General features: G+C 36.9%; 1 protein-coding gene across 1 annotated transcript in view; it reads right to left on the bottom strand.

Moving 5' to 3' along the window:
- The window catches only part of LOC126368858 (probable chitinase 10), a 149649-nt gene that overhangs the window by 1908 nt on the left and 120493 nt on the right, over positions 1-27248 (bottom strand). Inside the window, exons 6-17 of the mRNA XM_050013052.1 lie at positions 23932-24055; positions 13736-13917; positions 12559-12686; positions 8240-8364; positions 7487-7600; positions 6977-7176; positions 2859-3076; positions 2270-2424; positions 1794-1965; positions 1384-1500; positions 869-1004; positions 316-488 (exon numbers count right to left, since the gene is read on the bottom strand). Of these exons, the coding sequence (XP_049869009.1) occupies positions 316-488; positions 869-1004; positions 1384-1500; positions 1794-1965; positions 2270-2424; positions 2859-3076; positions 6977-7176; positions 7487-7600; positions 8240-8364; positions 12559-12686; positions 13736-13917; positions 23932-24055 (1844 nt within the window). The remainder of the gene's footprint in view (positions 1-315; positions 489-868; positions 1005-1383; positions 1501-1793; positions 1966-2269; positions 2425-2858; positions 3077-6976; positions 7177-7486; positions 7601-8239; positions 8365-12558; positions 12687-13735; positions 13918-23931; positions 24056-27248) is intronic.

Below are 27248 nucleotides of genomic sequence, written 5' to 3'. Positions count from 1 at the left end.
GATATATTTTATTGTTGTTAATACTTTCGTTATAAGTGATAGGTACCTAATAAACAGTAGATGAAATGTGAAGATTCTGTCAAATCTTCTAGACACGTTTACTCTAATATACATAATTATAATCTTAGCCTTTCTACATTACTGGAGTAATATAGTATTAGAAGATCTATATTTCATAGTTGATCGTTAATCATTAGACTATTTTTATAGTAGATCAATGCTTCTTAAAGCGATACGCCTAACCTGTTTAGTGAACACAAGACCAAAAACGAAGTAAAAGAAAACAATAAAAGAGAAAAAGGAAAGTTAGCTCACCTTAGTTTTCAAGGACCTCTCATCATCGAAGCCGACCCACTGGTCCTCCCTGTAGGCGAAGGGCACCATCTGCTCGTTATCCCACACGAGGGTCGTGTTGTCCTCGCGGAGGAACTCGCAGATCTCATAGTACGACATGAATCCAGCCTCGTTGGTGTAGCGGCCGGCGTTGCCTTTGAAGTAAAAGAAAACAAATCATGTAAAATCACGTTGGAAACACTTTTTGGAACAGAGGTCGAAGTAAAAAAAAAAAATGCAGACCCATCTGGTATTAACGATCTATGAATATGATGCAGTAAAGATCGACACGACAGGTACTAAATAAAGTTCAATATCACGTTTCTAGGAATATGACCGGAATCGACTTTTAAGCTGCCTATTATAAAATACACGCAAAAGTAAATTATTTTGTTTTTTTTTGTTAATTTTAAATACAAATTTAAAGTTAGACAAAAAGGTTATGATACTTCCATTAGTATAACCCTCTGACAGCTGCACGTGGGTTTTAGTTTTTTATTTGAGAATAAAGTATAAAAACAAAATTCAAACTTACCACCACCAGAGGCCGGAGCTCCGATATCGAATTGAGTGTCGTTGATAAGGGTGAATGACCTGCCGTATGTTGGCATGCCAATCATTAGTTTCTCCTTAGGGGCACCCTGGCGGATCCACTCACGGGCTGAATAATCCTGGAAAAGATGGACATACTTTAGCTGGTACGTAATCACTATTGAAGTTCACTAATCACTATAATAACGTAGTCAAGAGAGTCACAGGTAATCAAAGTCAACAAGCAGCTACTATTGATACAAAGTCCTAAGACGGATATGATGAATCTTATGGTGACAAGGATACTTTAGTGGCCACAAGTAATCAGCTACTGCTAATGTTATTGCTGGCATTGATTTAAAACAAAATTTGAATGGATCATTGATTTCAATCCTGAAAGTAACCTAATCAGACTTCTTTAAAGTTTGATAATGACACTTAGTTTTAGAGTCTTTTCAACATCTTTAACAATATGTCTGACAATTCCAGAAAACAAAAAGAAATAATAATGATACATACGACAGTAAGTTTCTTCTGGTAGCTGGTGGCACTCTCAAGAGGGAAGAGGGGGCTGTTGTGTCCAACTTGACGCTCCCATTGGCCGTGGAAGTCATAGGTCATCACGTTGATGAAGTCCTGAAATAAACATTATTAGGGTAACGTATTGAAATAAATATTTATCAAGGCAACAGTTGTACCAGCATCTTTGCCACAGCCGGTACAGCTAGTCGGCTATTTTATATTGATTTTATTTTTTTGAAGAAAAAATATTATTTTCTCTAAGATGATACTTGAAATCACATTCTTATGACCATAAATTATCAAAATCATCAAAATTAGGAAATGAACTTTAACTCGGCTGACAAACTCAAAGGCATGACTGACAAGAAGAATCAGCAGTCGAACTTATAAACAAACAAACTCTTTACCAAGTATTTGGAGATCTCAGGAACATCGTAGCCAGCAGCAATAGCTTCAAAGGACGCTGGTACGGCTGCGGTCAGCAACAGGCGCGGCTGGCCCGAGGTCTTAGCTTCGCCTTCGAAGGCCAGACGAAGTTCCTTCAGAAGTGATACGAAAGCAGCGCGGTCGTCGGCTCCTCTGTTGGCAGATAGAGTATCAGGATGTTAAGTGAAACTTATAAAAAAAAAATACATTTTTAAAAGACAAAAGGCAATTATCCACATCGTTGTCGTTACTACTTAAGAAAATTATGCAAGAAATACGCCACAAAAATTACGTAAATGAAGAGATGAACAAGATGACGATGAATTGATAAATTCGAGGTCAATGATGATAAGGATTGCCGATTGATAATTATTGTCAAATCATTATTTTCATTGCGACAGTTTTCAAATAAAATAAGTAGGCACTCAATATTATGATTTGTATGTATAAGTATTACCTAGGGTACTCCCAGTCGACATCCAATCCGTTGAACTGATAGTCCCTAAGGAACTCGATGGCTTCATAGACGAACTGGTTCATCCTGAATACGTTTGAGGTCAGTTCTTTGAAAGGAGTAGAACCGAACGCCCAACCACCGATGGCGAGGAGTATCTGGTAATGAAACAAGGAAATCAGTTTATTTATTAAAACTTATAATCTGAAAAGAAAATATTTCAGAGAATAAAATTAAAAAAAAAATCCTTTATTTTATCTAAAAAAAGGAAAAGCAAAATTATGGAAACCATTAAATTTCCCACATAACCGAAGAATGCATGATTTATTCATTATGATAAGCGGTATCTATATACTTTTTAGTACTTTGTAGTAATTGTATTATGTTTAACTGTCAACAATATACAAAAAAAATATTAATATTTGACATTTGTTTGCCTTGCGCACTCACTTTATATGCGCATTGCCAAATTACAATATTGCTTTTAATGAATTGCTTCGATGTGGCATTTTTAACCCTCCAGGACGAATTGTCCAGGCGCAAACAGATAAACAGAGCTGATCATTTTGAAATGAGAATAAAATATAAGTACCTTCAAGTTAGGGTTCTTTTCTCTCAAAGCGATGACTTTGTCGTACATATCGGCGTCTTTCTCGTCGCCTTCAGCGAGCTTATGGTCCTTGAGGGTGGCGAAGGCATAGATGACGTGAGTGCAGAGGTTGGGGTCAACGTTCTCTGGTAAAAAGCGCCCAGCACTAGGACGTTTCGAGGACCAGGAAGTAAGGTAACACAGGACCTGTGGGTCACGCTCTGCAAAGAAATATAAGCTGTTATTTATTTAAATCCTTTATTCAAAAGAAAAAATTATTTACTTATTTAATAACTATCCACTTAAAGAGAGGGTCATTTGATGTTTTTTAAGTAATATTTATTATATTTATAGTGTTATTTCAATAACAGTTCGGACTTGGATTATTTTGTGTCTCATGTAATATGCAAGGTATATACTGCAGCCTATAAACGTGAAAATATACTGAGAGAAAGTATCTCATATATTACAAAAAAAATATTAAGTATAGGTTCTTCTCTAGTATCTAACGTACTTCTGCGAAAAGCACTCTTTATAAACCAATCAACCTAAGTTGTCACGTCACTACCAAACTCAAATTGAGAATTTTCAATAACACGAAAAGCTAGAGTGAAGTTTATATTGAAAACTGTCAGTCATCTGAAACTGGAATTCGATTTGAACCGATATTACCTAAAAGCTAAAATCCATCATCCTATGACAAAGAAAATGACAAATGGTCACTATTTGAAATTCATATCCTTAACTTTTCCAAAAAAGGAAGCGGAAGTCTTAAAGCGCAATTTAAGGAATCACTTTGCATTCCTTATGAAAAAAAGTTCCCTTCGTAAAAATACATTATTTATTACCCCACTCGAGAGCACGTAAAACTTTTGGAAGTAAGTACTTGTAAAGATTGTGACGGGATGTCATAACCTTGATGGCATTAAATCACAAAACCCATTTGCTGCACACCCAACCATTTTACATAGACCTCGTACCATTCCTTTGTTTTTGTTAAAAAGAATAAGGCGCTAAAGGCTTGAATAGAGATTCCGGGGTCGAGAAATATTGGGTAACAAAAGACTTGAACGTAAAAGCACTCGATGTTCCGAACTTTTAGCAACTATGTCGCGAGACGTTGAGTTTTCTAAGCCGCGACTATAAGGAACAACACAGTTCCTAAGAGTGACCCTTGTGATACTCCAGCTGAGATTTGTAGCTTTTAGTATAGCGTTGATGTGAACTGTTGCTGACGTTTTGAGAGGTGAGCTGCGAAATTGTTGAGTGTATTGTTTTGTACGTCATTCAAGTTTCAACACCCATCAGCGTTTGTTTTGATATGACGCTTATGTTGAAAGTTTTGACGTATTTTGCGTAAATGCTGTAAAATGTTTTGGCAAGGTAAATTTATTTTTTATCATGTTATTTATTATTTTATTTACCTAAGTACTTCTATTTTAGTAAATTAAGGAACAAAGGAAATTGGAATCGTAATAACTTAAGCCTGTACAGTGAGTATCTATATTAGAACCTTGCTATTATATAATGGTAGGCCTCCCATTCAATTATATTTTCTTTTTTAAAAGGTGTCTACTTATTGCATAAAAGCCTATTCAAAAGAACAATCCACAACAAAGCGGCAACTGCTAGTGACAATATGAAATATACCTTGTCTTCATAACGTTTGCTCCCTTCTGCATTAGAAAATGGAAATCCCAAACATGTTTACATCTCCACTAGTGTGGGACAGATATTCGTATTCACAAAATATTTGTTTAAAGCTTCGTATTCACTAGGGGACAAAATATTCCGCGATATATATCACCAGAGACGCTGCTATGCACCAGACTTTGCACAACATGTCTGGCAGCATAAACTATGCATATGACAAGGCCGCGAGATAAGATGTCTCAACAATAAATGCAAAAGAAAAAGTAATACAAAGGGGTTTTGGAGACTTGGAATATGGCATTCTTAACTCCTGTTAAATAGATAATAACGTATGCAATAAAGAATGGAAATTGAAAAACATTATGTAAGTTTATATTTTCAAGAACAGAAGGCAATGGCCTGATTCCAAGTGTCATACTACTATGAATGAAAGTCAACGATAGCTGGTTAGTTTACGTGAAAGCGTTAAAAGGTACTTTACATAGATTTACATATGGCCCATCGTTTTCATTTTAGAATTTCGCTGCAAGTCGCTATACCCACACCAAAGTGAGGGCGTTAGTGTTAACGTATATACTTATGTACGAGTATAGTTCGTTCCTCTAAAAAGAACTATCAGAAAAAAATATATTTAATTTAATAGCCATCTACATTATCCACTGTATCCCATCACTATTCGAAAGCTCTGCACTTGACAAGTCTGGTTGGCTTTTCGTTGAAACGTCGCAACTTTTCAGCTCTATTTTCGTAGATATGATACGCCAACGGTGGAATAAATCAACCCAGTTGACGTAGTTTTTAAAGACACAAGTTGCTATCTTTTTTCAAGGAAATATAGAGAAGACTTTCTCGTGGAAGGTGTGACTAGGAATATTATTTATGTTATTTACCGCCTCTTGTGAAGACAACGTGAGAGGTTTTCCTAAGGTGTTTACTATTTCACGAGGTACAGTTTTCCTTATAAGAATGTTAATGGGTTTCCTTTCTGCTGTTTACGTTATAATAATATTATATATTTTCTGAAGAATAATACATAATATTATTTTTACACCACCACACCATTTTTGCACCAAACAAACTTTATTCTTAACAAATTTCTCTCACTGTGTTTATCATCAGATTCTACATTTAATAAAAGGCTTTCAACTCTTTGGGTATTCTCAACAAATGCAATTAGTAGTGGTTTGATGTTGAATGTGCTAATTTTGTGCCTTATTGCCTTAACAAATAAGCTTATGTTTCATTTTCTCGACTGAAAAGCCATTCGGTGTCAATTATTCCTATTTAGCTTATTGTGCTTTTAGTTCCAGAGCTTAGTTATGTTTGAAGTATTCTCCATGCAATGTTAAAGCTGTACTTTCCCTTTTCACAGAATGGAATTAAGCTAATCTTCTCTTGTTATTATGACATATTACTTAAAGTACCTATAAATTTAATCCCTTCATAAGCGTCTGTGAAGAGATGCTCATTCATGCAACTGTAATATGTAATATTATTGTATATCTCAGGTTAATGTTAATGACATTATTAAGAACGATAGGCATAGTAAAGCTTTTAGTATGTCGTAACCTAAACAGTGTGGTGAGCAGTATTATTATTATTATAAAGTCTTTAGAAAGTAAGTACAATTTAAAAATAAAAGGAAAAAAGAAAGTGTGGATGCAGAAATTACTTATATTACCTTCGTTCAAAAGCAAACAGAGCCAATTGACGTTTATAAAGATAGTGAAAGTGACAATATAATTTTGACGAGCCATGAACCGCAACGGGGTAATAAATATTTAATGTTGTGATGTCCAGTTAACGAGGGAACTTACGTGAATGACTGATGAGAGGTTATGGCAGAAAAAGTTGGAACAACAAAGTACCTAATATGTATGCAATTAGTAATTCAAGTGATTTGTTTAGCAATATTATATTGATTCCCGAACCTACTGAAAAGTAGCGGTATACAAGTATGAAATTCACTTTTTTTGACGTGACCTATGCATATTCCAATAACTTTGCCGGACAAATAAGTACGCTGAGGACCCTCACCCGGTGCAAAATTTGAGACAACAGGCCTGAGGGTGCCCAGTTGAGCGCGAACCTCGGCTCAGGGCGTCTGAGGGGATAATATTTGAAAGAGTTAATCGACTCTAGTGGGACGATAGCGATAAGCGCTGAATGAGGGAAATCGTCGACCACGCTGGCGGGGTCGGTATCGGGGTTATGAAATAGTAGGTAGGTTTCGTTGTGGCTCACGTCGCCTGAACGCAATACTAAGTGATGTCATTTTATTAAGAACTCCACCCACATTCGACTTTTCATCATTATTAATCATCATCAGTTACAAAATTAAATTTTGCCTATAACGATTGATTGTAATGATTTCGTCATAGTTTTTTTTCTATGTATCTACATGTTATTAGACATTATTTGATGGTTTCCTAAAACAATAAAATATTTTTTTTTCTTCTGTTACTTACTGTTCTTATCAACGATGGCAGAGTTCTTGTTCTTGATGATGACGTGCTTGGTGGGTTTCTTGACTTTGCTAAGAACTTCTTCGAGGCTGATGACTTGTGGTTGAGGCTTCTCAGTCACTTCCACGACCACGCTAGCGGCAACGGTCGACCAGTCTACATCCTTAGCGTCTTTACCACGAGAAATACCACGGAGTTCCTCCCTAGAATTTTAAAGGCCAACTTGAATGCAGATATAAACAAGATTTTTGAATGTAGGAATGGTAGACTGAATGAAATGCAACGTTAAGGTGTGTGAAAGAGAGTGATGAGTGAGTTAGAGAGAAGAGGGGGTTGCGAAATGACAGGAATGGCGGTCGGTTTCTTTTTTTAGTGGAACATGTAAAATAAATAAAACCTGAAAATAAACAAGTTGCTGCAAAAAATATAATCGTTTTCCATCATGCCCCATCCCACAACTTTTGAATTTTCAAATCGGCTTAATTTACAATAACAGGCTTATTAAAATCTCACCTCATAGCACCAATCAGAGGATACTTGACGTTTCCACCGCATACGTCACCGGAGAAATCGTCCATATCAACGGTCCACACCATAGCACCTCCGAAACCATTGTCCTTGATCCATCTGATGGAAAAGAAAATAAAAGTAGGTAAGTATTTTAAGTAAAATAATTAAGAAAAAGAAGGTGAAACAATTGGTATTTGATAGACAAGAATAGAGACTGCTACAGCGACAATAAATACAAGCACATGAGTCTTTCTCAAGGCCAGGTAAGGAGTCAAGGAGGGTGAAAAAGGCCACATTGAAGCTATTCACCTAAAAAACCAATATTGCTATTTGACATTTGTTGAAATTGCGCACTTAATTTTATGTGCGCAAATGTCAAATTGCAATATTGCTTTGTCGCTGTGTTGACGAGAAGATATCGAAGAAAAGTCATCTTTAAAGAGAAAGCATCTAGTCAGCTGTCATTTTTTTACTGGGTGATGTTATTTTATACACTAGACCACGTTGTCACTTACCATGTCGTGAGATTGTTAAGCCTATATTATTAAAAAAAAACACTAACCTCCAATTTGAAAAATTGGTTAATAATATACCTTAATTTTTAAAAATGTTTGATATTTTCAATAAGTATTTTGTATTTAAAAAACACAAATTAAATATCGCGCAAAATATCGCTCCTGACTACCAGTGTTTCTATGCTAATAGGCTGGCAGTTAAAAGCATCCGTCTTCTAACAGCTACTAGAGCTAGACTCACCTCATTTTGTTCCTGATAGCTTTTTCATCATCGAAGCCAACCCACTGGTCACCCTTGATAGCGTAAGGTACCTTCATTTCGTCGTCCCATACATAGGTAGCGCCGTTGCGGAGCATCTCACAAACCTTCATATAAGCAACAAAATTGTCATTAATGATAAATACTTAATCTTCTGTTGTCGGAGTTGTGAGATCGATGACCGATTTCACCAATCCTAGTGTCAGGGTTATTATTGAGCTGCCAAAGGACGACTTTATAATTCACTTAGTGTAAGATCCCACCATAGAATGATTGGTATAGAATTTGTCTATTAACCAAACCAGTGAAATGTTTGAAAAAATACATTTTTTTGTTTGTTAATTGACTGAGACTGGACTAATTTTTTTTTAAGGCAACCCACATTCCCATTTTGTGATATATTTAATTGAATAAAAATACTTTTCATCCATTAACCAGTTCGGTGAAGGTAGTTGTATGGTGGGATCTCAGACTTCTCCTCTTCTTATCATGTGGGTTGTGACGTGGAATACCAACCTCATCAACCCCGGTGTCAGGGTTATTACTGAGCCGCCAATAGCCCCTGACATGGCTCATGTTACGACTACATACTTACACAGTAAGTAGTAACCGGGAGCAACGCCTTAACGTGACTTCCGAAGCATGGATCATTTTACTTTCGGACAATCTGGTGATCAGCCTGTAATGTCCTAAGCAAACTATGGATTACAAAGTAATTTTTGTGATATTTCCCCACCGGAATTCGAAACCGGGACTTCCGGATCGCGAGCCCAACGCTCAACCTCTAGACCACGGAGGCTGTTACACTAACTTAAAGCTAATAACAGCCAGGACCAACTGTTTAAACGGGCCATCCAAAGCATGGATCATCTTAATTTTGAAAAATTAGGTGAGTAGCCAGACCATACCAGAGTCAATTTTTTTGTTTTGGTTTTCCCAGAAGCTCAAGGCAGAGGGAATTATGCCCTACAGCCATGTCTTATGTTTTTTTTTCTTGATAATGATTAATGAAATGATGAACAGTGCTGACGATGAATGATGAAACCTAAGCCCCAATCAGCAGACTCCTACTCCGAACCCCAAACGAATTAATTCAAAAGTCCGCATAAACTTTCGAGTTATGAAGCGAAAATAGATAGATACACTTTGTTTATCGAATATTCCGATATAATAACACTAACGCGGATGTTTTCCGACTAACTTAATGCGATCATTGACCACAAAACACCACTTCGTATTAATTATTTAGATTATTCAATGAAGAAAGCAACCGTCCCGTTTCCGTTCCCGCCAAAAAGTCCCAAACTAGAGACAGTGAGACAAAGTTATTCTTTTAGACGTGTCCTCAACGCCTTAAACTGAACCCTAGATCGGAATTCCAACGCTTAACCACGGACCACGGGAACCGTTAACGTTCTTGCCACAATTTTATTCCACTTTTCACACACTTTGAACATATAAGGTGTCCAATCTCATTATTATTGATTGTTTGACAAATTCAATACCTTACACCACTTGCAATGGTCATAATTAATGTGTACCACACATTCGCACGATCTTACTAGTTTTAATTGTCAACCTATATTGTGACGTTTCTTCTACGTACATTCATAGTTACATTGTTATATGTTTCTTACTGCTTCTCTCGATGGTAACGACCTAGTTTAAAATGTTAGTTTAGTTCACCTGGGGGGGGGGGTTTATAACCTTTTTTTTAAAAGGTATTTTTATGTTGCAATTGTCAACAGGGGGGTTAAAATGGCCACATCGAAGCAATTCATCTAAGAAAGCAACATTGCAATTTGACATTTGCGCATATAAAAGTAAGTGCGCAATGCAAACAAATATCAAATAGCAATATTGCTCTCTTAGATGAATTGCTTCGGTGTAGCCATTTTAACCCCCCTGTTGACAATTGCAACATAAAAATACCTTTTAAAAAAAGGTTATAAAAATATTATTTTTTTACTATTTTTAAATTAATTTTGTATTCATCGATCTTGTCTTATTGTCGAACGTGTTTGTAACCTTTGTAATTATTTATTCTTATTCTTAAGTGGCAAAACAATCAGCGGTTCCTTAATACAGTCTACGAGTGGTGAAATAATCATTCCACACACAGTTAAACACCCCCTGGTCTGACCGGTGTGGATTCCGACACACTAGACACTCCATACAAAAACCTCATACTTACCGTCTGCCGCCTAATTCGTAATGCGAACGAGATATAGGTAGTAAGCGCACTTTCCTCCTTACTCCTTAGCGGCTTAAGGCCATTTTTTTTTTGGTCTTTTATTTACTTAAGGGCTTTTAACAAAATTTGTTATGCCAGCCCCATCGATCAAGACTGAATAAAACTGATAAAATGATAAAAAAAAACATATTTAATTCATGCCCCCACCCACAACAGCCTAAGATGTGATGCTGTTGTGAATGAAAGTATAAATCAAAATGATTCTCTGTTCGTAGGCTCTGATAAAAAGGCCTCCAAGATACTTAATAAATAATAATAGACGTTTATTTTAGACACAAGATCCAACGAGTTACAAACAAATAATTAATACAATACAATAATAAAAGATAAAAAAATTTAAAGATAAATAACAAAATTGCTTTAACATAAAATATAAATACATATTCTAAAATAAAACAATCCTTTATAAATAATAATATAAATAAGTAAAACTTTACGTCACAACATATTTTAGCCATCGTTTGTACCAAGAAGTGCCCAACATCCTTAGTTGCAATTCCTTGATAACAACATTATTCGACCGATTCACAGAAGGCAATCCTGTGTCTCACAACTGCATTAAATGTGTTAACTCGTGCCTCAAAAAACTTAAGGCCATTTAAGACTAAAGTAAGACTCAGAGGGGGTAAGGTGTATAATTAGTGGCGAGTTGCTGTTCTATACGTGCTGTATTATACCTTATTCTATGGCAGTAGGTAGCGCTGTTTTTTTAAAGTCTTTCTTGCAGCTTCTTTTCTTCGGCCATTGAGTTTTGAATTTGCGGTTGGACAGTACAAAGTCTGTTGGGTCCACTAGTTTTTTTTTTTTATAATTCCGTAAGTAGACTGTCACTTTATCTTTATCTTTCTTTATCTTTAGCCGATTCCCTTAGACCTTTTTCCTATTAGTATTCCTCCTAGGCCACACAAGTGAATTTACATTTAGATAGAAGATAATGTCTAATGATTGAATCAGTTCTTAGTAGAATGATAATGAAGGGATTAGTATCTGAATGAGATTTCTAAAGGCCCTAGTCCTTTGAGACCTTAAGTAGTTTTCTACACGCATTGCGTGTTTCGAATTTCGCGAAGACAGTTAATCTAGTTTAAGCTGAAAGAGTGTAACTTTTTCAAATCATTTAACATTGTTTTTTTTTTGTTTTTATAGCACTTACTTGTGCTTAGGGAAACTCAGAAAGAGAAAATTTAAATCGAAAAACTTTCTGACTTGAACTCGCAGCTCTAGTCAAGCCGGGACGAGCGTGTTAACCGTGGACAGGAGGAGGATCCGGTGGTGTAATGGTTAACACGCTCATCTCGGCATGATTTTATATAGAAAGCTTCAATGGTTCACCCGTGGTGCAATGGTTTACCGTTGGACTCACGATCCGCAGGTCCCCAATTCGAATCCCGATAGGGGCACAATCACAAAATCTCTTTGTGATCCCTAGTTTGGGTAGGACATTCTGATTACCCGATTGTCCGAAAGTTGATCCGCGCTTCGGAGGGCATGTAAAGCAGTCGGTCCTGGCTACTATTAACTAATGCACATATATAGTTGTTACATGAGCCTTGTTGGGGCATTTGGCGGCTCAAAAGTGTCATGATTTTAAACAAATCAAACATATTTTGTTACACTTGTCCAGTTATTAGTTATTAATCTATGCTCTAACAATGGTATTTAATTATTATTCTGCGGTATTTAGTCTATGATTAACAGTGGCGCCATCTGTAGGGATATTAACTGTGGAGGTAGCACGTGATTGGTGAGTTACATTCCCGCGCAAATATAAAACGTAAAATGTGACGGAGGCGGGAAGAAAATACTACCTCCAGGGTTTGGGAAATTGGTACATCCATTCTGATGGTAGACACGAGCAGAGCAATACATCAGTAAGAAATCTTAATAAAAGTAACCCTGACACCTCACAACCCACGCGATAGAAGAAGAAGACACGATGTCTAAATCAGACTGTCTCTTCTCTAGATTAGTATTAAACATTCCTAATATAAAATTAACCATCTTAGAATATAAAAGATTCGAAATTTAAAATCAAATATAAAATCACCTCATAGTAAGCGAGGAAACCCCCTTCCTTTGTGTACTCGCCAGCTTTTCCTCCATCTTTGGCTGGAGAATTCACTTTGAAGTTGTTTGGGTTGGTCAGAGTGAACGTTCGTCCGTATGTTGGCATACCTGTGAAATACATTGTTGCCAACTGAGCATTCAAAGAGTTCCTGAACAAATAAGTTCATACTACACAGAGTACGGAATGAAATGAGGGACTATGCAGGCTACGTTCCTCAGAAACAAAATAGATGGCGCTGTACAGTTTTACCTTCGTTTAAGCTTCTAAGTTCATAGGTAACAGAAATGTGCATCTTTTATCTTTGTTTTTGGGTATCAATGATTACCCTTATTATTACATCCAGGCACAATTACATCTTCCAGTGTTTTTTTTTACATACATACATAAACTCACGCCCGTAATCCCAAATGGGGTGGGCAGAGCCACAAGTAATCAAAGACAACTTGCAGCCACTGTTGATACGAAGTCCTAAGATGGATATGATGAACCTTATGGCGATAAGGGATCAGCCTATCGCCCATAACATTAGTCCATCATGTTAGAGGACGCAATCCCTCTGTCGGTTTTTACGACATGCCCGGGAAGACAAGCAGCTGAACGTGTTCTATGTTTTTTATTTGCTCCCAGAACAGCATAGAAGCAATAACAATAATATGTTTTTTTTTTTTATTATTTTTATTCACATACCTTTGCGACGGAAAATGTCACATGATATCAACTTAGAAACATGGTCTGAGTCATCCCTCAGTTTTCGTTACGATGTCACTAATTAAACGATGTTACGATGTCAATTATGAGAAAAAAATATATATAATTTATATCGGGTGTTAGAGACATCGTAACGAAAACTGAGGGATGAGACCATGATTCTGAGTTGATATCATGTGACATTTTCCGTCGAATCATCCAACTATCAATTTCAGCTACATTTACAAACTGTACAGCTATATTATAATTTGGAAAGTAAATTAAGAAATAATTTAAGAGCAAATAACATTAATTTACAAGAAATTTTCAGAAGAAAAAGAGCACATGAGGTCTACAATATGGCAATGCATTATGCACCATACTAGGGTCGCCTATCGATAGACAAACTATCGATAGAAGCAATGACTATCGATACTATCGATATATTGGGCAAGAGTACTCCACTCACCAATGATCAGCTTCTCCTTAGGAGCGCCAAGTTTAACCCACAAGTGGGCAGCGTGGTCCACTGACAGCTGCTTCCTCCACTCCGAGTCTGATGATGGAGCGTAGAGTGGAGCATTATGGCCGGTCTCACGTTCCCACTTGCCGTGGAAATCGTAGGCCATCAGGTTGATGAAGTCCAGATAGCTGGTGGAGAAAAAGAAGGTTGATAAAACCGACTGGCATAGCTACGTACAGTCATGGCCAATATTATGTACCCACTTTAGGACTCTGTCGCACTAACATATTTGACATTTAGTGGGTGTTACAGTGCAAATTGTCAAAAATAATAGTGTGACATGGTACCTATGCATATTGATACTCATGACCGTACCATTATAAACGGCGACACGGCTCACCTTGGTGGCGATGGACGTACCTCTGAATTTTCAAATTGGAATATAGTCGTGAACTTATATTTATATTTTTTATATACTTACAGTAGTAATATATATACAGGGTGTTAGTGACATCGTAACGAATACTCAGGGGGATGATTTAGATCATGATTCTGAGTTAATATCAAGTGGAATTTTTCGTCGCAAAATTCATGATTTTTTTTAGTTTTTTTTAATTGTTTTCAATTCCATACTTTTGCGACGAAAAATTCCACTTCATATCATCTGAGAATCATGGCCTCAATCACCCCTCAAAGTTTTCGTTACGATGTCACTAACACCCTGTATATACATATATATATAATAATATATATATATATATAGTAATATATATATATATATATTTATTATTATTATTATTTTATTCGGGGAGCTTACAGCATTATTTACACAATCAAAACCTTAATAATAAATAAAGGCTAATTACAAGCTACCACAGATAGAAATATAATATATATATAAAGATATAAATATATAAAGATATCGTCACTGGAAAGGCAAAATTACGTAAGCGCCAAAAGGCCATTTCGAGAAAAAGCCGTTTAAAGTTTCATTTTTTCGTTTTTTTATCATAACTTTTTACCCAATTATCCAATTTAGATGATGTCAATGAAAGGTTACATTGTTTTTTAATTTTCTATGTCCAGCAATACATATCATTACAGTTGGATTGCTATTTTAGGATATAGTGGCGCTTACGTAAAAATGACTTCAGTTTACAGTAAAGCAAATTTACTTAACCGCCATCTGGTTAAAATATTATTTGGAAGCAAAATTACTTACAGCTCTTACGACAATGCATACGAGAACGACAATATTTCTTTAAATATAATAATACTGTAATGTTAGCGGAGTAAAAGTTACTGTAACGACTTTTACACATCTGCTTTCATTATGTGAAAATTGCCTAAAAAGTGATCGATTGATTATGTCAGCTCACCAAAGATTCTTTAAAGTAAGTTTTTGTAATATCTTACATGGGTAAAAAGACGTAAGAGACAAATAATTATTCTTAATACCTCCTTAAATTACTTATTACTTCAATTGATTTATAAAAATAGCTATTAAAATACTGAAGTGCCAGAAATAAAGTATCATAAAATATAAATAATAGCGTACAACCTGACGAACTGGCAAGGAGAGGATCAGACACCAGGGTATATGGACCCGAACCAATCCTGCCGATACCTTTCAGTCAGTTACGCTCGTGGGTACGGGACTCTACCCAGCAACTACACAACGACAGATGGGCAGAGCTGCCCACATGCAGACAGTCGAAGGATATCATGTCTATGATATCCAATTCACTCGCCGACTGCTTAGCTTAAACCGCAATGACCTCCGAATAGTAGTGGGCAGTATAACGGGTCACTGCCCACTCAACAAGCACCTATTTAACTTAGGGATAACGGACAGCCCACTTTGCAGAGGCTGTCTGGACGCAGAAGAAACTGCCCCCCATGTAATCCTGGAATGCACGGGAGTGTCAGCACAACGGGTAAAAATCCTTAAAGGAATGGGGTCGCTCCGCGAAGCCTGTGAAATCCCCAGGAGGCTTCTGAGCTTCTGGAAGGAGATAGGTTGGCTTACGTAGTCAACAATTACACGCATATTGGGCCACCTTAGAGTCTAAATGCGGAAAACAGAGCACACTAACATAACATAACATATGCAGGGCAGCACAGTCGACCATGCAGTAGTATATTTGGGCTCAAAATTGTTTGAATTAGGACAAGCATACGTGGCTCTAAGTCGAGTCAAGTCTCTGGAAGGGTCAAATCTTTTTAATTCCTCAATAATTTCTAATTCCTCAATAATTCCCCTTATTGTTTTTCAGAGTATTTACCACGAAGTTTAATACACTTTTCCATTCGCTCGAACCAGGTATTATTTAACATTTATTCCACTCCAAAGTAGAGGTGTTCAAAATGGCTGACTTGAAAGCGTTGGCCGCTTCTTCACCACACTGGAACCTTTGACCGCGAAGAGTTTCTTTTTTAATTTTAGGAAATGTAAAGAAATCATTGGAGCTTAGGTCAGGACTGTATGGAGGATGGTCAAGAATTTCTACGTTTTCCTGCTTCAAATAATCGTTTGATGAGCGGTGTGTGAGCTTGCATTGTCATGGTGCAGCATCCTGCACTCCTGCGCATCATCATGCGTGGCTTTGGGTTAGATTTTCGAAGTTCGGCGATGACTTGTGGTAAACAAATTGTGGTATACCAATCCGCATTAACCGTCCTACGATCTTCAAGTGCAATTGTCGCAACATGACCGATTTTCTCCACGAAGGTAGCCACCATCTTCTTTGAAGTGCTTCGAGAGCGAACAACTTTAGTCGGCTTTGACTCGTTTTGGAAGACCCAAACTGTGGATTGTTGTTTGGAATCAGGATAATAGCATAAATCCAAGATTCGATGATGTCGTACACGTGATTTGACTCTCCTCGGTTGAACCTCTGAAGAGTTTTCTTACACCATCTGACGCGGGCTACCTTATGATCGTCAGAAAATGCGGGATGCAACGGCAAACTAGTTTTCTCACACCAAGTGCCTCATGCAATATCGTTTAAATGGTTGTCCCTGAAATGCCTAATAACGCCTCTATTCTCGGTATGTCACATGACGATTTTTGAGGATTAGTTGTCTCACAGCAACGATATTATCTTCAGTGAAGGCGGATGTCCACGCTCGAATTCTAAATACCAGCGTTCGATGGTTCGCAGACATGGCAATTCATCGTGGAATAGAGATTTTAACTGTTTGAAACACTGAAGTCGCGGTAGGCCTCTTCGAAAGTTATAGAAAATTTTTCTTTGTAATCTTACATTTAATAATTTTCGGACGTGACCTGACAGATTCAAACCAACGCTGTGACTAAACAATTGCATTAATCCTAATGCTTTCAATTGTTTTGATATTCGAAATTCCAACAAATTTGAATTTTGAGTTCTCGATTCAAAATTGGCGCTAAATATGCAAACGACAGAACTTAAAAAGTATAACAAAGTCGCTTTTTCTGTCCCTATATCCATATGTACGCTTAAATCTTTAAAATTGCGCAACGGATTTTGATGCAATTTTCTTTAGTAGATAGAGTGATTCAAGAGGAAAGTTTATAGGTATGTATAATAACATCCAATAAATAGTGTAGAAATACTGTTTTTTTGAGGATTTTAATGTGATGTCGTAAATAATTTCATTTTTCCTCAGCATTGCATCCGAGCGAAGCCGGGCGGGTCGCTAATAAATTATAAAATCAATTCTAAAATAGTTTTACTTTTAGATCTATTGTTAAAAAATAACTTCCTGGGAAACTTACTGCTAGCCCACGAACTTGCTTAATAACAGCATAAAAATGCGAAGGCAAATTTACGTCCACGCCTTACTTATTCTAAATAATGTAAGTCAAAATTACTTATTCGCCATTCACTGCATAAACGTGCTAAGACATTTTTTTCTTATACGCCTTACTTTTTTTAAAAGCTGTAAATAAAAATGACTTATACATAGTCTATTTTTTATTTTCAGTAGACCAAAATTACTAATAAAATGATACTTTTCAAACTATAGAATGCCAAATTTACTTAAAATTAATATGTAGTTATTATATAGGAACACAATATTACTTATATACCAGTCACGAAAAAAACACCAAAATCTTGTCGTTTAAGAAACTGGAATTGAAAAAAGTCAACTATTTTTAAATTTACGTAAGCGCCAAAAAAGTGCTCGTATCGCAATGCTACCCAGACAGATCGACGCAGAATGAAACGCTGATTCCGAATATATAAAAAACCCAAAATACCTATTTTGGCGCTTACGTAATTTTGCCTTTCCAGTGACGATATATATATATTCTAGGAGAACATTACTAACTTCAGAACCAATTTACAGATACATTTTCAAGGAATTTATTGCTAATAGGTAAGGTCTTTGATAGACTTTGTCGAATATAATTATAAAATACTTAGGTACCATCGACACGTTCTCACTTCATACATGACATAAACAGCCTATATCCTTCTCACTGCTGGGCACAGGCCTCCCTTCAATCAACCGGAGAGCATACTCCACCATACTGCTCTACCGTGTGTTGGTGGAGGTGTGTTTATGGATAATAGCCGGGACCAACGGCTAAACGTGCTCTCCGAACCACGGAATCATCTTACTTTTTTCAGACAATCAGATTTAAGCCTGAAAAGTTCTTACCAGACAAAGAACAGTCTCACGTGATGTCGACAATGTTTTCATCGGGAATCGAATCTGGACCTCCACATCGCGAGCCTAAATTAAGTTGACAGCACACGTCAAAAGGGTTGCGTATCAGTGAGATGCCAATTTTTTCGCCCGGGTTATTTCATTTCGTTCATTCATTCATTCATTTTTAAATAAGCAGTTGTTAATCATCCGATAAGAAAATGAGAGGTATATTTTAAAATTGGGAGGAGCTCGGTGGCGCAGCGGTAAACGCGCTCGATCTGCGATTGTTGAAGTTAAGCAACTTTCGCAAAGGCCGGTCATAGGATGGGTGACCACAAAAAAAGTTTTCATCTCGAGCTCCTCCGTGCTTCGGAAGGCACGTTAGGCCGTTGGTCCCGGCTGCATTAGCAGTCGTTAATAACCATCAATCCGCACTGGGCCCGCGTGATGATTTAAGGCCCGATCTCCCTATCCATCCATAGGGGAGGCCTGTGCCCCAGCAGTGGGGACATTAATGGGCTAATGACGATGATGATTTTAAAATAAAATTAGACGGTGTCTGCAGGAATCGGGGGCATTATAATCAAGTGCGATAGTTTTGTTTAATCGCCGCTCCACGCTGCTAGCTATAACGTCACACATTCCCACATTATACTACACAATATAAGGAAAACCCAAATGAATTTTCTGTTCCCAAACTATCTCCTCCATCGATTCCATTCTTTATTATCTGAGAGTTAGAAACTGCGAAAGTTGGTTGTAAAGTTTGTAAAACGTGAATTTAATGTGGTGAAATTGCTCATCTGTTTTCTATCTAGCCGTTTCCAAGTTGACTATAAACGCTTTGAATAAGTATTCGGTTTCATGTTATACCTAAGCTATTACTTTGAAGGACTTTAATTTGTTTCAGTTAGGCCCAGACGAAGCTAGGACAGTCTCTGTGGTTTAGTGGTTAGAGCGTAAGGCTCACGATCTGAAGGTCCGGGTTCGATTCCCGATGGAGACATTGTCGAAATCACTTTGTGAGACTGTCCTTTGTTTGGTAAGGACATTGATTTGAAAGCTTGATTCACCTGATTGTCCGAAAAAGTAAGATGATTCTGTGCTTGGGAGGGCTCGTTAAGCAAGTGGTCTCGGCTATTAGCTGTAAAAAGAGCAACTCCACTAATCTGCTGTGATGAAGTATGCTATATACTCTCGCCCATTGATTGAGGGTAGGCCTGTTTCTAGTAGTGGGTCGTCTTCAGCGACAATTTCGTTTATTACTTATAAAATCAGTTTCATAATCGCTTACAGACAGAGCAACACGGGCCTATACGGTTCGGAGCTTAGCAGAGGGTCATACCTATACCAAAATGTGTCAGAAAATAAAACGCGTATATTAAGGAGAAAATTCCCCCACGACGATATTTTCTCCACGCGTTTGATAAATTATTTATTGGGGGTCAGCGAATTGTAAGTGACCCTTAGGCAGACCATTTGTATAGGTATAATGTTCCTTTTTATCTGAGCTTTCTTTGAATATAAATGGGGTTCATTTTGCGTTGATAGATGAAGCTTCGCTTTTGTCGGGACGGACCCTTACCTAGTTATTTAAACAAAGACACACGATAAGTAAGTTTACGTGGGACAAACCATGGTATAAGAAGATCAGGTAAGCTCAAAACTGACAGCTAGCATTTTAAGGTTAGCCCAGCTGACGTCATCCGTCCTTGCGTTGCCATTTTGTAAAAAATAAATTACCCACATCCAATGTTTTTAATTTACTTTGCAAGGAAATTTTGTACTTTTAGTAAAAGATTTACGTACAGTTGTAATGATTTTTATATATGTGACAAATAATAGTAATTAAAAACATTAAGGACAATTAAGGGCATACGTCCTTGAAATGTTGGAGATACCAATTTAATGATAACTGTTACGTCATCAATGGGCTAGCAATGGCGGCTTGTCATAGGATTAAGCATACCTGGTCTTCTTATACCATGGGACAAACATGATTTCTGTGATGTGTATCAGCTGATTGACTAACAAGCAAAAATACCTTTGAAATTCTGATAACTAAATAAAGACAGATCTAAAGGTGACAAAAAACTTTTATTTTATCTAAGTACCATATAACTTATTTATGAATTGCAATAAAGAAAAATATAATAAGTGCGACATTTTGTCACGTTTTGCTATGACGTCACAGGTTGCTTTTTCATACAGAGTACATAGTAATTTCTTGTTTTGACGTTAATTAAAAAGTAACTGATTTGACTGGCTCGAAACTAGCCTATTTCGACACAGACTCCAAAGAAAACTCTGTACCGTCGGTGAAAAGTAATACAACTCGAGTTGTATCACTTTTGAGTTATTAGCACACACTTCATGTTCAAAAAATTCTCTTTCTTTCTGTCTAATTCTCGTAACTGTAGCTATTATAAATACGGAAATAATTTTTGTGTTTAGTGATATAAGTACTGTTTGTGAAGGATTCATGCTGTTATAACACGTGTAACATAATTCATCTTAACTTGCATTAAAGTGAAATGAAGATTTTCACTAAATATTTTGGTGTAAGTAAATGCAACTCAACATATATTAAAATACACGCAATCCTTGAATTCTCACAGTCCGTGTTTAATGATATAATTTTAGTTGTAACATCAAACACCAAATTTATTTTTTCGTGAAAAGTAATATAAATTAATATATATCAAAATATTTCAGAAAATACGATCTTAGATATCAATAACGTGTTGTGTATAATGATACATACAAGTTCGATTCCATGCGCCACCAGTGTGTATCCTAGGGTGACCTCCGCATAAACCTGTCTATGGGAAGACATTTTGTCTAGAGCCACAGCAAACCATATCTGATCCGCATTGCGAATGGGTATAGGTTAAGTTAGTACTTCAGACCAAACCGTGTTTTTTCTCTTTCTGCTATAACCACATTGTGGTACTTAATTACAGTACCTCATAAGTTGTGGGTCCTGATCATGGCGTCGTTATCACCATGGCAGGGTTAGTCAAGAGGTATTTGAGATTTGTCATAACTGTCGTTAGTCTCCTTCCCTTAGCTCGAAGCATAGCTGTTTTACATAGTTTTCTTGATTACATGCAGGTTAAGCGGTGGCAGATTGAACGCTGCCTTCATTGCTAAGGAGGTTGTAGACGTGAAATAATGGCTCCAAATATTATCGAGCTCCAATTAATATGCAAGCCATTCAATACACGCTGGTTAGATCTTTTATGCAAGCGCCGGTAGTGGTATTTTTGAACCTACACAGCCGTAGATGACAGCTCGGCATCGGCAGCATCGGGATCTGCCACATCTTCTCAAGAGAAGATTACCAGTTTCTCAAACACGTTGAATGGTGTAAATTTGTCGAGCTTCCTCATTTTTATAAAGGGAATAACTGCTCTGAACTCTTGAGCACCACCAGTAATATTTGTTTTCTGTATTTTGATTACATAAGAGAGAATTACGCACAGGACTGTGAAAAATGGAAAGAGGAAGGGGAGGCCTTTGCCCAGCAGTGGGATCTTGTAGGATAGATTAGATTAGAATAAATAATTGGCAACACCACGGGCACAACCCCTTAATTAAACCAGGTCACAAAGTTTGTAAAAATCCCAGGAGGTATTTGAGCTTCTGAAAGGAGTTATTTGGCTTACATAGTCAATAAAAGCACGCATAATGGACCACTTGTGTTTATGCGGAAAACTGAGCCCATTAAAATAACATTACGTATGGGACATTCGAGTATTCATTGAGTCAAGTCAGGGGCCTATGGCGGCTCAGTTATAACCCCGACACCAGGGTTGATGGGGTTGGTAATTCACCTCACAATCCACACGATAGAAGAAGAAGAAGATGGGACATTTGCCCATACATGTTTTGCCCACCCCACCTAGAGTGAAATAAGGGCAGGAGGATGATGATGATATAGTGGGAAGTTTGCCCACTTCACAGTAGTGGTCCATACGCGAGGATACGCGGAAAGTCCCCCACGTGTGCTTACGTGTAGAGTTTTGCGGAAACGAGCTCATTTAGCTTAACCATAACAGACCATGGTCCATGGTGGTCATGGTCATGGTCTGAGGATAGCCCTGTGTAATCTATAGGTTTGGAGGTGAACCAATGATCTTCATTTTCACTACCTATTCTCATCGTCAACATTGATTCGACTCCGTTTATCGTTCTGTCAATGTTGCGGGCTACCATTAGACCGGGAATTTTGATAATTCGAAATATCGAATTTTACTTTACTTTAGGGGATTTTGATTGTGGAATGAGTTATGATCTATTAAATAGTTTCAGCAGGAAAGAAGTAACACTTACCGGTTTGCGTGATTTTGGTTTAAAAGTACGTAGGTACATCACCTTTATCTCCAGGCCATACTGCCAGGCTAGCCCGAAACATTCCTAATGACCAGTCTTAATATGATTCCTCTTACCTTCATTTGTTAGGGTTGGAAATATTATCATAATTGAATTTGTAAGATTTTGACTGCAAAAATGAACCAAAAGTGGTTTTGATTAGGGGCGTAGTGTAGTGGACAAAATGTGTTTGTAGTGGGCAGCAGTGGTGGTTTTGACCGGTTATTTATGAGTTTTGAGAGTAAAATCATATCAAAAATATCTTATTATCGCCACCTTACACTATATATACGTGTACCATCTTTATATGTATTTATTATTAGAAATTCGTAAAAACATGTATCATTTTACACAATAATACCGAAAAAATAAGTCATGTTAAACCACTTGACACAAATTCGTTATAGTTTATCGTTTGTGTCAATTGATATAAGTTACGTTTCTTTACTTTTTAAAGAAAATAATTAGAATTTTGCCTTTCTACAACATTATGAAATAAACTTTCTTCCAAGACATTTTGTTTTTTGTAGAATAAGACTGTAAAATTAATAATTGAAATACATATGATATATCAACGATGACTTTTTATAGTTATGTGTGTAAAAAGGTATAAGTAGACTTGTATCAATTTACACAATATAAAAGTTGGTGTCAACTGATACATGTAATTTATTTTGATCCTCTACCATTTCTGTTTAGGTTCTAAATATAACTAAATATTAGAAAAGAAACCTTCCATCATCACCTATCGACACATCTAACTTCTGTTCCATTATTCCTCATAAGTCGCGAGCTAGAATATTTTTAAATTTAAACTCGATTTTCTCAAAACTTGAATTTTGGACTTCTATTACTTTTCACCGACGGTACAGAACTTTCGTTTTGACTTTTCGTAAAAAGTATCAAATTTGGTTAGGTTTTCAAGTAGCCTATTGTATAAATAATGTCGTAATTTAAAGAAAGAAAGAAAGAAACATTTATTAATTTCTTTCCAATAATATATAGAAAGTACTCGTACGATCCATGTTTCGGAAGCCGTTGTTCCCGGGCTTCTAGCCCAAGCGCCTCCAGCCACCTGCACTGGAGCAGCGTGTTGGAGTATTGTCCATACCTCCTCCAGTTGATTTCGGGGAGGTTTTTGCCCCGAAATGGGACTTTAAGGGACTGATTATGTTATGTATTCTTACCTAGCTACTGCAGGCACGTCATATCCGCTCTTGATGTTATCAGGACCCACTGGCACGGCGGCTGTGAGGAGCAGACGAGGTTTCTTCACCTCCTGGGCTTCAGCTTCGAAGGCTTCACGGAGTTCTGGGACAAAAGAGAAATTACTTTTAAAATTGTTTGACTCTGGTCTGGATGATTACAACAAGACAATCAAGACGCTTTTAGTGACACCTCATTTATTTGTTAAATTGGGTAATTTCCTAAGTGAAAGATATAATTTATTTTATTCTTATTCTTGTTATGAAATCCTGATTAAGTACTAAATAAAGACAGGTTTAGATCTGAGGCACGATCGCGCACACGTTTGATATGGGCCTTGAAAGTAAGACGTCTATCTAACGTCTATTCTAATGGTAACACTTACGTTATCAATGGCCTAGCAATGGCAGCTTGTCATAGAATTGAGCATACCTGGTCCTCTTAACTCCTCTTATGCCATGGGACAAACATGATTTCTGTAAAGTGTATCATCATCTGATTGACTAACAGGCAAACCATACCAGCAAAAATATCTTTGAAATTCTGATTATTAAATAAAGACAGATCTAAAGGTGACGAAAAACGTTTTCTTTTTCTATTTAACTTATTTATAAATTTTAATTTAGAAAAATGTAATAATAAGAGCGACATTTTGGCATGTTTTTCTATGACGTCACAGGTTGCTTTGACATACAAATTCCATAGTAATTTCGTATTTTAATGTTTAGTAAATATAAAATAACTGATTTCACTTGGTGGAAACTACCCTATTCTGACATGTGGTTTAGAAGTTAGGTTGGATCGTTGGATGTGAATACACACATACATACATAATATACATAATAATATATAGCGGTCAAATACAGCTCGCTGCACTCGGGTAATTATTATACCTACATTAAAGCTTACAATCAAAAAGCGTATTTCAGTTCAATGAACGTCTATCATAAATTTTCAATGTGATAAAAACTAGATTAAGTTACATGACTAGTTTAAATAGGTTGTAGCATGTTAAAAGTGACAGTTAACATTTCAAGGTTAGCCCAGCTAACGTCAACCCACCCTGTGTTGCCATTTTGTAAAAAATAAATTACCCACGACCAATTTTTATATTTACTTTGCAAGAAAATTTTGAACTTTTAGTAATAGATTTACTTACAGTTTTAATGATTTTTATATATGGGACAAGTAATAGTAATTAAATACATTATTCACTTAATTTTCAATATGTAATAAAATTTACGTCCTTGGAATGTTGGAGATACCAATTTAATGGTAACACAGTGGTAACACTTACGTCATCAAAGGGCTAAGCAATGGCGGCTTGTCATAGGATTGAGCATACCTAGGTTTTTTATACCATGGGTAGTAGAGTCAATTCATCTGAACATTGTCCTTGCTACAGATCTAGAGAGGCGCTAAAACCTCCTTTCAAAAATTCCAAGAGTAAACGATATGACCTATACTGGCATTGTTATTGTGATTATATTCGCATTTATACACTTCTGAGAATATGGATTGTTTGACAGGAGTTATTGTTTTTAAACTGTTATTAAAGTTGTTAAATACATTGTTTTAAAGCACAAGCCGTATAAAAACTCGACGTAGCGAGAAATTATATTAGAGAGAAGGTTTGTAAGTAATGGTTTTTGGGATTAAAATAGCATGTCTTTAAATAACACGTTCCGTGCTTCGGAAGGCACGTTAAAACGTTGGTCCCGGTTACTACTTACTGATGTAAGTAAATAGTCGATAGATGAGCCGAGGGATGGCGAGGGGCCTGTGGCGGTGGCATCTTGAATTTTTTAAAAATGTTTTCTATCATAATAATTAATTTATTTGTTATTCATACTGTATTTTTGTCTTTTCTTGTTTTTCTTTTGTGGTAGCCCAGTTGGTAGAACGCTTGCCTTTCACTTTGAGGTCCCAGATTCGAATCCAGCACAGGCCTAAATTAATGATTGTCGAATTTTTGAATTCATATTTGGATCATAAATAACCACGTGCTGAGCGGTGAAGGAAAACAACGTGAGGAAACCCACATTTCCGAGAAATGCATTTTCGGAGGTAAGTGACCTAACCTGTATTGGGCTGGTTTTGCCTTCGCGGCTTGGAAGGTCAGACAGACAGTTGCTTCTGTAAAAAACCGGACCTGTCACATTTTCAGGTTAGGTAAGTGGACCCTGTGAAAGCGGGATAATGCTAGGGAGATTATGCTGTCTTTCAAATACTTTCCTCGCCCTCTTTTTTTTCTTCCTTTCTTGTTTAGTCTCTACATCTATTCCTATATATACCAACAAACAAAATGTTTGTATAAAAGAATAGACTGGATAAACCCCTGGAATGAATAACGTTGAATCGCTTTCGTCGTCTCTGCTCATCCTTTGTTGAAATTCGTATCCTCATTTACAATGAACGAGCGAACGCGGGTAACATACATACCTAATCTAACGTGCATAATCCCTTACGGGATGGGCAGAGCCACAAGTAAGCAATGACAACCTGCAGCCACTGTCGATACGAAGTCCTGAGATGGATGTGAAGGACCTTATGGTGACCCTTATGGGGATCCTATCGCCCCTAACAGTTGTCCATCATGTTTAGTTAGGATGGACACAATCCCTCTGTCGTGAGAGTTGTAACCAGTGATGTGCCGTGGGAGAGAGAGAGAGAGAGAGAGAGAGACAGAGAGAACGGGAACGTTCTCGGCAGTAAAAAGGCGAAAAACTTATGTAAAAAGATCTTAATTACCTAACCTTTAGGCAGATAAGACCAGAGTACAAGAAAGGACACTTTGAAAAAGAAAAGCAGCAGTGTCCTTATTGTTAAAGAGTTTTTACAACGGGAACATTTCCAGTACATCAATGGTTGTAACGTACCTCCGGTGGCAAGAGACGTGTGCGTGGAGCATACTCCACCACGCTGCGCTTTTACTTAATTTAAAAAAATATATCGCGAGAAAATCATTCAGAATTATACACCGGATGGAACTGTTGAAACTTGTCGAATACCGCGCTCGCTTCCGCAACCGCGCATCCTTTATAAATTGGGCCTTATCAGTGACTTAATTTGATTGGATTTGCCATGGTACAGAACTCGGAACTATTGAGTCTATTAATAGGATTTGTGACTTGAATATTGGGTGAGCAGAGTACAACTTGTAACCACACTGTAACGTAGTAGTTCTCAGAAAGACTACGATCAGTCATAATACCGTAGTTGACTTTGCAAACTGACGTATCTGCATTTTTTTGCTAAAATAACTTGAGTTTTATTGACAATAGCAAAAGGTGCTAAT

This window comes from Pectinophora gossypiella, chromosome 8, assembly GCF_024362695.1.
Source record: "Pectinophora gossypiella chromosome 8, ilPecGoss1.1, whole genome shotgun sequence".
NCBI classification, from domain to species: domain Eukaryota; kingdom Metazoa; phylum Arthropoda; class Insecta; order Lepidoptera; family Gelechiidae; genus Pectinophora; species Pectinophora gossypiella.
This window is presented reverse-complemented; position numbering and strand designations above follow the sequence as displayed.